This window comes from Protopterus annectens, chromosome 7.part0 (genome assembly GCF_019279795.1).
Source record: "Protopterus annectens isolate FY-2018-M chromosome 7.part0, PAN1.0, whole genome shotgun sequence".
NCBI classification, from domain to species: domain Eukaryota; kingdom Metazoa; phylum Chordata; order Ceratodontiformes; family Protopteridae; genus Protopterus; species Protopterus annectens.
The window spans coordinates 1,757,163,567-1,757,177,345 of NC_056739.1; the positions used below are offsets into that span (position 1 = coordinate 1,757,163,567).

General features: G+C 35.7%; 1 protein-coding gene across 3 annotated transcripts in view; it reads right to left on the minus strand.

Annotated features, from left to right (window-relative positions):
• Positions 1 to 13,779, minus strand: part of LOC122807226 (aminopeptidase Ey-like) — a 1,536,433-nt gene that overhangs the window by 1,183,505 nt on the left and 339,149 nt on the right. For all 3 annotated transcript variants that reach the window (XM_044078305.1, XM_044078303.1, XM_044078304.1), the window contains exon 3: positions 6,861 to 7,003. In XM_044078305.1, coding sequence (XP_043934240.1) covers positions 6,861 to 7,003 — 143 coding nt within the window. The remainder of the gene's footprint in view (positions 1 to 6,860; positions 7,004 to 13,779) is intronic.

Genomic DNA, 13,779 nt, shown 5'->3' on the forward strand with positions numbered 1-13,779 from the left:
TTAATTAAAGGGTATGTTTATCTTTTTTGTGTTATTTCTGCAGAAGTCTAATATATTTCTTTAACTGGGTAAACATGAAATTAGAACAGGAAAGCACATTGGTGCCTCTAGTCTAAGTTTTCAAGCATTTAATATTTTCCCATTGATATAGTATGGGTTAGTATCATATGCCATAGATGAAAATTTTCATGCAGAAATTTGTTAGGAAATATTGAAAGATCATAATTTTCTGAAGATGAATTATTAATTAGTAAGTGTTTGACTATGTACCGATACTAAAAGATGTATTAATATGTTGTATAATTTTTCTTATATGTATTTTAATAAAATACACATTTAAGAAAAATAAAATAACTGTGGTCATTACTTGCTTAAACTTTAACAAAGTACATGACAAAGTTCTAGAGTAGAGGCCAATGAATGAACAAATTATGAAAACTTGGAATGGGTCCTAGGGTGGGGGCAAATATCGGTAAGCGATATAAGTCAGAAGTTTGTATTAAGTAAACTACTAATATAAATGAGTTTTTCAATGAGGTATGTCAAGGATCACTACTGAGTAAGACATTTATTTATTTATTTTTATTAGTATTAATTCAGAAGGGCCAGGAGGGAAACGCATGTATTTTTGTAGATGACAGAAAAGCTCTGCATGTGGTTTTACAACAATGTTGATATACAGAAGGGTAGAAATAGTATATGGAACGGCTTAGCTAGAATAAGATAGTGAAATGTATAGCAGGTTAAATTTAGGGCAAAATAGTGATTATTGGATTTAACATTTAATGATGTTTACAGTTGGAGAGAGGTTGTAACTAAAGAATATTGACATAGGATAATTTTGTTAAGTGACCTAAAGTTATGTATTATTTAAATGTTGTGTGCAAAAGCAGCAAGGAAGAGTTGTGTAATACAGGCAAACAAAACAGAAGTCCTCTGAAAAGCCTCTTGCTATGACCTGTCAGGGGTACTATGAGGACCTCTGTCAACCTTATCATTTGAAGCGAATAGACAACAATTAGGATCTTTTAAAGAAGGAAATGGTCCATGGACTTTAAAAGAAGCCTAGCAACAAGAGACGGAGCTAGCTTAGCATATACACACCGGAAGAAAGAAGGCAGAGTGGGGAACATGATAGAAAATGTTTAAGTGACTCAAATGCACCAGCAAATTACAGATGATTTCCATGTTAAAAAAGTGAGAGAGTGAGAGAAGTCAATGAGGGAACACAGCTTTGCAATCAGGGTGCTCAGGTGACCAACTGAAGGGAGAGGTTAGGAGGCATAACTTCACAAAAAATAAATTGTATATAATAGAACAGCCTACATAAAATAGTAGTGCAATCCAAAATAGTCAAAAAATAAATAAATACATAAAAAAAAAGGCAAATATCTGGGGATTCATGTACCAGACATAAGGCAATTTTCATGATGGGGAGAATAAAATATTAAGCTGCTGACTAAACAGAATCCGTGGAATAGTCAAAAGATTAGTAAATGCAGAGTAGGTAGTACAGTTGATGTCTTAAATGCTATCAGAATCTATGTTAATATATAGTAAGAATTACAGTTCATATTGCAAACTCTTACTGCATGAGTATTGAAATAAATACAAATCAGGTTTACATTAAAATAGTGCTGAAGTGAATATATTGATTCAGACTAATTGTAGCCCTGAGTACAAGTGAGAGCAAGGGTAATATCAGATACATTTGTTTAATTACTTACCATTCATGAGCAAATTTCAGGCACTGTGGATGTCAGTTATAACGAGGCACTGCCTGCGTCATTTTGAATATGTATCGAACTTATATGCTGCCACGTAGTGCCACCACATTGTGTACGGCTTGTGCAGAAGTGTAACCTGTTTATGAACCCTGGACATTTGTTACATGCAAAGTCGACAAGCTGCACATACTTTTAGCCCAGGTGCTTTGCTGTAGTAGCTACATTCAATATTTATTAGTACAGACCAATTCATTTACAGAGTTAAAGCTGTATCACAGATATTGCCATTCATCACTGCTATTTATCTTAGAAGTTGCTGCAACATAATAGTCTATTTGTCATACTTTTCAAGGCAGTTTTCTTCTACTTTCTTTTTTAAAAATGTGCACATTAGCTGGGGCATTTGCCATTTAGCTAGAGCTTTGTCTGCAGGCCCAAAGTCCTTAAGTGCAGCCACACCCTGCTTCTAATTCAGCAGTCAGTTTATAATCTATGCCGCTGTAATTAAGATGACTTCTTCAGACACGTCATACATGTCTCACACAGAAAAATAGTCTGCAGACAAATATATTTTCTTTATAAATTGCTTTAGAAATACTTTAACAGAAATATATATGTAGAGTTTTGTTTCAGAAATGTGTAAAACTGGTATTGTATCGAAACCTGGAAATTATTTAGAAGCATTTTTTACTCTTCTGACTTCATCACTCTGATGTAAACCTAGTTTTGATATATGTATCCACCATATGTCACTTCATACATCCAGCGGCATATTAAAAGCACAGTGCCATCTTACAGCACATTCTGGGTCTTGCCTATACCCTTTCATTTTTATATCTTGATCATCACAGATTTCCAGCTTAGTGAGAAGCTTAAAATCATTTCCTGACATATAAATGGCAATTTAGTTTACATTCAGTGAGCTTACTAGTCACTTGCGCTTCTTCTTATGCTGTCAGCTTCACAACTCCCACTTGCAGCCTACTAAACTGCATATTCAGACAATATCCCCCTTTCTTTTAATGTAGAACTAGCCTTATATGTTTGTATTTATATACTTTTTGCTTGAGTCACTCCATCTTTTAGGTCATTTGAACAACATAACGTCTACTACAAGCCCAGGTTTTAATGGGTCTATGGTTATTCATCGAAGAAAATATCCAACAAGTGGCATTTACTCAAGTGCAGCACATCAAAACTGCTATTTGTCATATACACTGAACAGTAATATTTGGGGGCATGGGGGTGCAGTCCCCCAAAGAGGATGTGATCTGGTAAGCACCAGATGCTGCTTATGTGAAGGGCTGCATCCCCACACCCCTGCTAATTATATATATACCAATGCACATTTATATATACCAATGCATTTATAACAAATACATGTTATTTAGTAATATTGTTATTTATTAATACGTAAAAGGAATTCTGTACTTTATTTTATAGAATGTATACTTTTAGAAGTTATTTCCAAATGTTACTATTATGTAGTTTTTAGCTGACAGCATCATTGGATGATCCCAATGTTGGCGAACTATAACTGTTCAGTGATTTGGTTTACGATGAAAAGCCTATACAATGAAAAGGAGTTTAGCTTGTTAGTATACAAATGCAGTTTGATGGATGTTTTCTTCGACTATTAACCACAGACCCAGTTTTAATACTCTGTTTCACCTCTAGAATCGAGCACATTGTTTCAGAGAATGTTTTTCTGCTGTCTTGCAGAATGGTGATTGTCTCAGCATCTCTCCAATCTATTCATTGTACTGCAGACATGGATCCTGCTTGTTTTAAATGCTACCCTTTCACACTCTATATAGCAAGAGTCAGGAAATAGATAAATATATTGTATCCTTTTCATTATCGTCATCACACCAAAAATGCATTTTTATTGGTTCCTCACAATGAATTTAATACATTTATTAATGTTTACATTAATCTGACAGCACACATTTGTTACTACTACACCAGTCCTTATGTCATCAGTATAAAAGCTAATCTAGTTCTTCAAACATGGAGTGATATCTGAAATGACTACACTAGACATGATTACTTGTAAAAGGGAAGTTTGTGGCACCATACTGGTGTAGTGTCTTTTATTCTAATTGTGTCCCTTTGTCAGCCACACTTTGCTTCTAATTCAGCAGTTAGTTTACAACCCATGCCACTTTTTGGGTCTTGCCTATACCCTTTCATTTTTATATCTTGATCATCACAGGTTTCCAGCTTAGTGAGAAATCATTTATATAAATGGATTTAGTTTAAAGGGAAGGACAAGTCACTTGTGCTGCTTTATGCTGTGCTGCCCAACACTGTTCAGACAGCTGACCTTCATCAGCTCCACTAGTTTGGTTTGTTGTAAAGAATCATATTTTGACCTGTAACTGACCAGTAGTTTGACTGTTTCATTTGTATGTCACTATACTAATGTCTCCTTTCTTTGTGTTTCCAGCACAACTTGCGTGACAATAACACTTTGCCATTGTAATATCAAGCAACACTATAAACTTTTATATTGCAAAGTTATCTAACTCATTAGAAACATGTTTGCCTTCTGGAAGCCTCTCTAATCTTTTCTTTACCTCTCTTATAATGTTTTGATCTTTCCACTTGACACTGTCGCTATGTTCTCTACTTTCTATTGTTTTTAATATATCTTTATTTAACATTTTATAATCCAGCTTTATCCCCCAGATAACATATTATGATTCAAAAATTATTTGATAATGCCACATATAATAAACAAAAACAACCCTTCTATTATTAAATGATATTCCCTCATTTCCTCCCCCATTAAGCTACCCCATTTGCACATGGTTTTTATACACAGCATTCATGTTAACCCACATCATAACATTAGTTATTGTTGAACAATTGTCCCTAACTCCCCTTTTAGCAGAACAAACATTGTTCCTGGCTCCCCTTTTAGCACAACAAACACTCTCTTGCTTATTTACTTAACACCTTCATATGACACTAGGTCTATCACCCAACAGTCTGACCTGAGTCATCTTCCATTCAAACTGCACACATGGCATACCAATTCCTTTTACTTTTACATTCTTAAGCCTTTGAGTTGGCTCTCATTGCTCCCCCTTTCCCTTATGGTTTTCCAGGTACTAATGTATTGAGTCAAAGCGTCTATATTACATGATCGAATGATTAGGTGATCGAACACCTAAACATCAACCATGTAATATTGAAAGCAAAAAACAGCGAACTGCCAATTTAATGCAGGGAAAGATTTCCCTTGGCTGTTCGCTGGATTTTGCTGTTTTCTCCACTGTGGAGTGATCTCGGAGTTGGTATATTTAGATGGGGGGGCACAGCCCCCCATGTTGGGGGGTGTGGGAGGTTGGCTGTAAATTTTTTTTTTTTTTGTGGCCAATGGTATGTTTCCAGGTGGTGTTCGCTATTTTGCAGTTCAATATTACATGGTCGATGATTACGTGTTCGATCACCTAATCATTCAATCATGTAATATAGACCCTGATCCAAATTATTTTCTCTTGAATCTATGTCCTCTCAATATGCTTACACCTTACTCTGAGTGGGTAAAAGAAATGCTCTACATCTTTTCAATCCCATTTATAGAAGGCTGGTATTTGTGCTGCTTTCAAAAACATTGTCCAGGTACACTGATATTCTTTTTGATCTAGCCAACTTGGAATCCATTTAGTCCTCTTCATGAGGGATATAGTCATTGTGTTTGCTGTTACCTTTACTTTCCAGTGCTGGAGCTATGTTTTATCAATTCTGTCTGAATAAAAGTGGAACTAAACTTTTTCAGTGATTCTGCTTAATCTGCAATATTTTCAGACAATGCCATCAATTCTAATAGAGTAAATCATTTCTTATTCAACTTACATACAGCAATGGGCCTGGAAGTTTTATTTTGTGAACTCTCATCCCCAAACTGATACTTATTATCTTTGACTAAGAAGAATGTCATGAACCAGATAGTTTTTCCTCTTTTCTGGCACCATACATGCATTTTTTCCTATTCAGTTTTTTTCATGACAGTTTTTGTTCTTCTACATATCTTCTTTTCACTGACAGCCTACTTCAGATTTCTCTTTTTCAGTTTCTTCTGTATCTCTCTCTCTTTTACCAGATTGTTTGTTTTCCCTACAATATCATTCTTCTTTAGATGAAGGATGCATTTTTCCTCTCCACTCTTTTTTTAATACAGTTTCCAAATATCTTCCACAGTGATCAGTTCCTGTCAGCATTCCTTATTGTTTATTGCTCTCTTAAAGCATGTCCTGCACTTTCTATGTAATACATGTCCAAATAATAAAGCAAACAATCTACAAGTTGAACTGCCATGACAAAGGTACCATTTTAAAAGCATTTCCATTATAATGGAAGGCATCGATAAGCACTGATAAAAATATTGGACATATCAATCAAAAGGCAATAACAAAGGGACTACCAACCTAAGAAACATCAATGACTGATAACTGTACATTTTTCACTACCCAGAACTGTGTATTTTATTTGCAGTCAAGACCATAGCATAAAGTAAGCACTGTGACAGATGAGGAGAGTAGAAACTGATTTATATCTAAAATCACTGGTTAAGTGGATACAGGAGAATAAATTCATAAGTAATATATTCATTAGGAATGGAGGTATAAGAAAATTGTTTATATTGCATTGCAATGTACATGCAATATAAAGGTAGATACAATTTCTGGTGTATGACAACAAGTTAGTGATACTGTATGAAAATATAGCATATAGATGTGAAACTAGCACTTCCTTTCATCAGATATTTAGACATATTTTATACATATTAAAGAAACTGTAAACAACTAAAGGTACTACAGTTTTGGAATGTATTACATATGTACAAAAACATCATCAAAATACTTCAGGTTTGGTAAGGTAGTACAGATCAGGGACTGTGAAGTAAACTCTGCTTTGTTAACACTAACAGTATGCTGCAGTTTAGATATTTTTTTCACAAAACTTCAAAATAGTGCAACATACATTTTAAACATTTGAACCATTTTAACCAAATACTTTCAACAGACTAATTATGATGTGCCTGCATCTGACATTTCTTTCTTGCTAAATGAAAAAATTAATGAGCAGTTGAAAAAGAGACGATTGATTCCCTTATATACTTACTTTCAACTGGCTGATTGGACAGTGCTGTGAACTTTGGTTTGTGTATAAGTGTAACTCTAAATATGGCTTTCATGGCTGGTTCATCAAAGCAGGGAAATACCTTTCTGGCATCTGTAGGCTGCATCTGGGTTGTGGCAAGAACTCTGTGAAAGAAGGACAGAAGACATATAGTTCAAATTCAACCTGATACATTATAAGGAAGAAAAACTTACAGATAAATATGACTGACTATCAACCATTTGCATTTGTCATATTAATCATGTGTAAACTGATAAAGTATGTAGAATTATTAGCACTGAAACAAATAACATCACTTTCCAGAAGAAAAACACAACTCATGCTGGCCAAAGTAGTTTCACAATGACATTTTAAAAGAAAACTTACTTACAACTTGCTGGTTCAATTATATAAAACCTTTGCATTCAGTTTTATTGCTCAACAGTTTAGTTTATTTTATCTGCTTAATATTTCAAGGATTCTGGTGTACTATATAGGAGTTATGATCATCATTAAATAAATATATTAATTTTGTTTCAGGTTATAAAGTTATAGATTTAGGTTCAAGGTTGAATGGTAAAAGGAAATTAAATTAATTTCTTTGCTTATGTGGCATAGCTTGTGCATTGTGTAGAGGATTATGACAGGGTCTGTAGTCATAACCATATAATTATGTGTTGAAGACGTGGCTGCCAAGAAATGCACCCCAACTATAAAGATTGAAAGGCGAATGGCTTTGAAATCTGATAAAGCTCTTAGTGAGCAATATCCAACAGACAGTAGTAGCAGACCTATAACTTGTTTTTGTTTTTTTTTTTTTGGAGGGTGGGTCAAAAGATGAAAACAGCCATTTTAAATACTGCTCTACTTCATATAACCTGGTAATAGAATGACAGGCTTTTGCACCAACATGCATTGTGAACAATAAGAAGAGTGAGAGTCTGTTTCTGGAATTTTTGACTGACTGACTGTAATCTTCAGTGACTTATCAGATAATGAAAGGAGTTTATGAGGGACAGGGCAAAAACGTGATCTGAACTTGGAAACTGTTGGCAGGTATACAGAGCAGGCAGAAACAAAGCTGTGTCTGCTTCTGCTGCTACTGTTAGTTGGCCGGCACTGTCACTACTTACTACCAAGTGAAACCAAATATCAACAGTGCTTAGAATAGTGCTTAACAATTTTAAAAAACAATTAATGATTGTTAAGCACTTTCTAAGTGCTATTAATATTGGGACTTTTGCTAGAGAGGCACTTAGATAGCTTGTTTTTTTCCTGATATTAGAGCATAGTAATAGCACTCCGTGTACTACATATACGGTTATGAACAGGTCTTTGATCATAATCAACTTATTATGTGTTCAAGACATGGCTGCCAAGAAATTTACCTCATAATAAGGATTATAATCAAGCAGCTTAAGGATCCTGAGGAAAAATGTGTTGCTACATAAGTAGGAATAGAGGACTTTTTTTGACAATGATAAGTATACATAGGGGTACCTGAATTCCTCCCCCAGGATATCTAGGGAATGTGTGGACTATTATTAAAGTTTTGAGAAGGAATAATAGTGTGCAGTGGAGACTTCAGCTTAGTTGTTCATCACAGTGGTGTTGATGGAGGCCGTTGAAGTATGAGAGTCAAAGGAAAAGGGAGATATTTTACTGCTCTGATGGAGACAGTTGTGATGAATGACATGTAGGAAATAAGGCACCCTACACATATTATTCTAATGTAGTATGGTGCTTTTTGAGGATTCATAGGGTTTATGTGTGCAGAGCTGTAGTAACTAGAGAGGGATTAAACTGATCAGTCACAGCATGAAGTTATGTGAAAGAGTAGTGGAAGCTAGGTTAAGAAGGGAGGTGATGATTAGTGATCAGCAGTATGGTTTCATGCCAGGAAAGAGCACTACACATGCAATGTTTGCTCTGCGAATGTTGATGGAGAAGTACAGAGAAGGTCAGAAGGAGTTGCATTGTGTTTTTGTAGACTTAGAGAAAGCATATGACAGGGTGCCTAGAGAGGAGTTGTGGTATTGTATGAGGAAGTCGGGAGTGTCAGAGAAGTATGTAAGAGTGGTACAGGATATGTACGAGGGTAGTGTGACAGCAGTGAGGTCTGTGGTGGGAGTGACGGATGCATTTAAGGTGGAGGTGGGATTACATCAAGGATCAGCTCTGAGCCCTTTCTTATTTGCAATGGTGATGGACAGGTTGACAGTCCAGATCAGACAGGAGTCCCCAAGTCCCCATGGACTATGATGTTTGCAGATGACATTGTGATCTGTAGTGAGAGTAGAGAACAGGTGGAGGAGACCCTGGAGAGATGGAGATATGCTCTAGAGAGAAGAGGAATGAAGGTCAGCAGGACTAAGACAGAATATATGTGTGTGAATGAGAGGGAGGATAGAGGAATGGTGAGGATGCAATGAGTAGATCTGGCGAAGATGAATGAGTTTAAATACTTAGGATCAATAGTTCAGAGTACTAGTGAGTGTGGAAGAGAGGTGAAGAAGAGAGTACAGGCAGGATGGAGTGGGTGGAGAATAGTGTCAGGAGTGATTTGTGACAGACGAGTACCTGTAAGAGTGAAAGGGAAGGTCTACAAGAGGGTAGTGAGACCAGCTATGTTATATGGGTTGGAGACAGTGGCATTGACAAAAAGGCAAGAGTTAGAGCTGGATGTGGCAGAGTTAAAGATGTTAAGATTTGCACTGGGTGTGCCGAGGGTGGACAGGATTATGAATAAGTATATTAGAGGGTCAGCCCAGGTTGGAAGGTTTGCAGACAAAGCCAGAGAGGCAAGATTATGTTGGCTTGGACATGTGCTGAGGAGGGATGCTGACTATATTGGGAAAAGGATGCTAAGGATGAAGCTACCAGGTAACCAGAAAAGAGGAAGGCCTAAGATAAGGTTTATGGATGTGGTGAGAGAGGACATGCAGGTGGTTGGTGTGACAGAGCAAGATTTAGAGGACAGGAAGAAATGGAAACAGATGATCTGCTGTGGCCACCCTTAACGGGAACAGCCAAAAGATGATGATGACGTGTAAGGGGAAGGGAAACAGAGTACAGGCAAGGGAGATGCAGCTGATATTTATGTCCGACTATGCCCCTTGGTAATTACAATGGGATTATCATATAGAATTGTGAGTAAACATTGAAGATTTCCCATTCATTATATTAAAGCAAAACAATTTGGGAAATGTTGGGAGTTCAAAGTAGTGGAGGAGAACATTACAGAAAAGGGAAGGAGATCGATATAGAAGTTAGATGGGAGAGAAAAAAGCATGATTGGCAATTGGATTTAAATATATTCACAACTTTGAAAAAAAAATAAAATGAGATCAGGGTGTTGTTAGAATGGCAATGTTGGTCAAAGGAGCTCCTGGAAAGGTGGTGTAAAGGAGAGGAAGGGGTAGAGAAATAGATTACTAGGATGCAACAGGAACTAGAAATTATATTACAGGTGAGATGAAACTGAAGCTAAAAGCAGTGCAAAACATTTTTGGATAATTCATCTGGGGCACAGGAAAGTTTAACAGTAGTTTTGTGACAAGCTAAAACAGAAACAAGATCAGAGGTGATACATAGTCAGCATGAAAAATACCTTTGTGGGAATTATTATACCTATCTTTACAAGAAAAAAAGAAAGATAAGATATTAGCTGACAGGATAAAACAAAATTTAGGGGACATACAGTTATTGAGCTTGACTCCTCTACATGCAGATAAGCTAATGACACTTGATGGTATGGAGAACATTTGAAAGATTTGCCTAGTGTCAAGTCACTACAGATGGATGAGATCCCACTGGAATTGTACAGGTTGCGAGGAGGTCAAATGAAGAAAAAGTTAGTGGAAGAAGTAAATATGGTATTAAGCATTCATGAAGATCATCAATGAAAGGTGCGGTAATCTCTGCTATATTAAAACCAAGCAAAAATCCATTACAGTTAAGTTCTTATAGATTGATTTTAGTCCTGACTCAGGATTACAATGATGGTAGTATTAGTAGAAAAATTAGCAGAGGAGACTCTGATATTAGTACTTAAGGACCAATGTTTGTTTGTTAAGGAAATATAAACATCTGATAACATGATAAAAAAAAAAAAACTTTAGTAGTTATATGAGAGGCAATCAAGACCAAAAAGACAGTAATAATAATGAGTTTAGTCTTTGATTGGGTCATCTCGGACTGACTATTTAATGTTTTACAAACAATGCTGCTCCTGGAAAGATCTATTGATTTACTAACCAAGTGATATATAGATATATATTTATAGCTATATATCTATACATGTATATATCTATCTATATCTGTATATATATATATATATATATATATATATATATATATATATATATACACACACACACACACACACACACACACACACACACACACACACACACACACACACACACACACATATACACACACACACATATATAAGTATATATACTTATATAAGTATATATGCACACAAATATATATATATATATATATATATATATATATATATATATATATATATATATATATATTCATTTTATAATCTTGAAATACTGAAATATTGAATTTCAGTATCTCAAGACTATAAAGCCAAAATCTCATAAACCCGAAAACCAAACCCGCAAAATTCAAAACCACAAACGTCAAAAAAACACTACACCATACAAACACAAACACACCTACCTCCTGACACTACAACAGAGCAAAACAACACACACAAACACATCAGAACAAACACACACACACCTACCCTTCCTATAAGTAGGGGGCAAGCCCCCTTGCACCCCGATGTGGGGTGCAAGCCCCCCCACTGAGGTCACACTAAACATCGAAATGCAGAAAACCCACCACCACACATTCTACATCCCCCTTGCACAAACACACATCACATACATACATACACCAACACTATCAACACTGACACACTCACACATTCACCTACCTACCCTAACCCACACCTAAAACTTCCCAACACACTCCAAACACACAAACACTGCCCAAAACCCTTAAAAACATAACAGTTACCTAACATGCCATCAGTACCACAGGTTCGACATTTCCAGGTTTGATATTCTGCACTTTCCCGCAACAATTTGGTCTTAAGATGCTGAAATTCGACATTTCAATGTTTCGAGATTCAAAAGTGAACCTATATATATATATATATATATATAGATATATATATATATATAGATATATATATATATAGATATATATATATATATAGATATATATATATATACAGAATTAACAATGAAGTTTCAAGTGTACAAGGGAATTAGATAAGGATATTACTTGTCGCCCTGTTGTTCCCTCTATATTTGGAGCTGTTGGCCTTGAAATTGAGAACCTCAGGTTTGGAATGTATCCAGGTTGAACAAGAAGAGGTAACATTTCCTCTGTATGTTGATGGCTTGCTAGTTTATCTAGGAGATCCAGAGAGCCATCTAACTAATCTGTACGAAATCATAGAAACTGGTAAGATATTCACCCAATTAGAAGTGCTGTTGTGGAGGAAGATCATACAGAAAGCAGAAATACAAGCAGCACTGGGAAAGGGTATATATGTAAACTATAAAAGGCAACAGAAGAAGTAAGACTAAATGTGAAAACTAAGTCCAAAAAAGACTGGGAAAGAATGCCGAAATGTCATTTGAGGGAAAACCAGTGGGGGGTGGGTGTACAAAGGCTTGAAATCATTCAAAAATGTCAGAGTTTTACTTGGAAGTGCTTACATAAGTACTTTTATATGCCAGCCAGACTGGGGGGGTATTTCCAGGTACCTGTGAGGCATGTTGGCAGTGTGGTACAGAGGAATTAACAAACTGGATACACATTTTTTGTACTGCCCTATGTAAAAGAAACTAAAGAATGAAATACAGTTTTTTTTACAGCAAATTTAGCCTGGGATGGAAAAACTCACTCCGGGGGTTTACTTCTTAGGCCCACAATAAATAAATGTAAGGAAGAAAAAAGATCTACTAGTGGTTATAATTTTTGCATTTCATAAGCTAATTATTAGAAAGTGGAGGAAAAGAGAAGTACCCAGAAGGAAGGACCTAGGGGATCTAATTCAGAAAATAGTGGCTAAAGAGAAAACAATGGCTGAAGTGGGGTTATCATAGATATCGGCAGAATGTGAAAAAAGCTGATACTTAAACAATTAACTAAATAGAAATAAAAAGGGAGACATAAACTTAACTTGGTGGACTTATTTGAGAAGTTCATTAAAGCTATGGATGAGGGCAAAACATTGCTTACTGCTTACTTCTACCTGGGGTGTAGGTATTGCTGATTTACCTATGGTTAGCTTTGTTTGGTCACTTCAGCTTCTCCTCATGAGCAAACCACGCTAACCATGGGTAAATCCAGTATTATACAAACAGCACACTGTGATAAACTGTATTCAGATAAGAGATATCCAGTATAAAAAATGCAGAAACACAAGAACTCTCCAAGATTTAATGAAAAAAAAAACAAGCAAGCAAAGCTTTCAGGTTTCCCCTTCCTCGTTGCTTTATACTTGACATTTAAAATATATTCAGTTTAAATAGTACACATTCTTAAAACACATGACACATCCAACCAATCACAATAAAAACAAGCAGCCAATATCACAATAGCATTTGTTTCCTAACTAAAACAGGTTTCAAGATAATTGCATTATTTAAGCCAGGGGGAGTATCAGCCTTGAGTCTTAAAATCCAGTTATATTCCTCATTTTCCAAAATATTATTCATGTCTCCCTCTATAGCATTTTTATATATAACACCAATAACCCTGAATTTAAAACCATGTGCATCATTATTATCCATAATATGTTTTGCCAAAACATTTGCAATAACTCTTCTCCTTCTATCTGATTTATGTTCTATAATGCCCTCTTTAAACTTACGGCTACATTTAC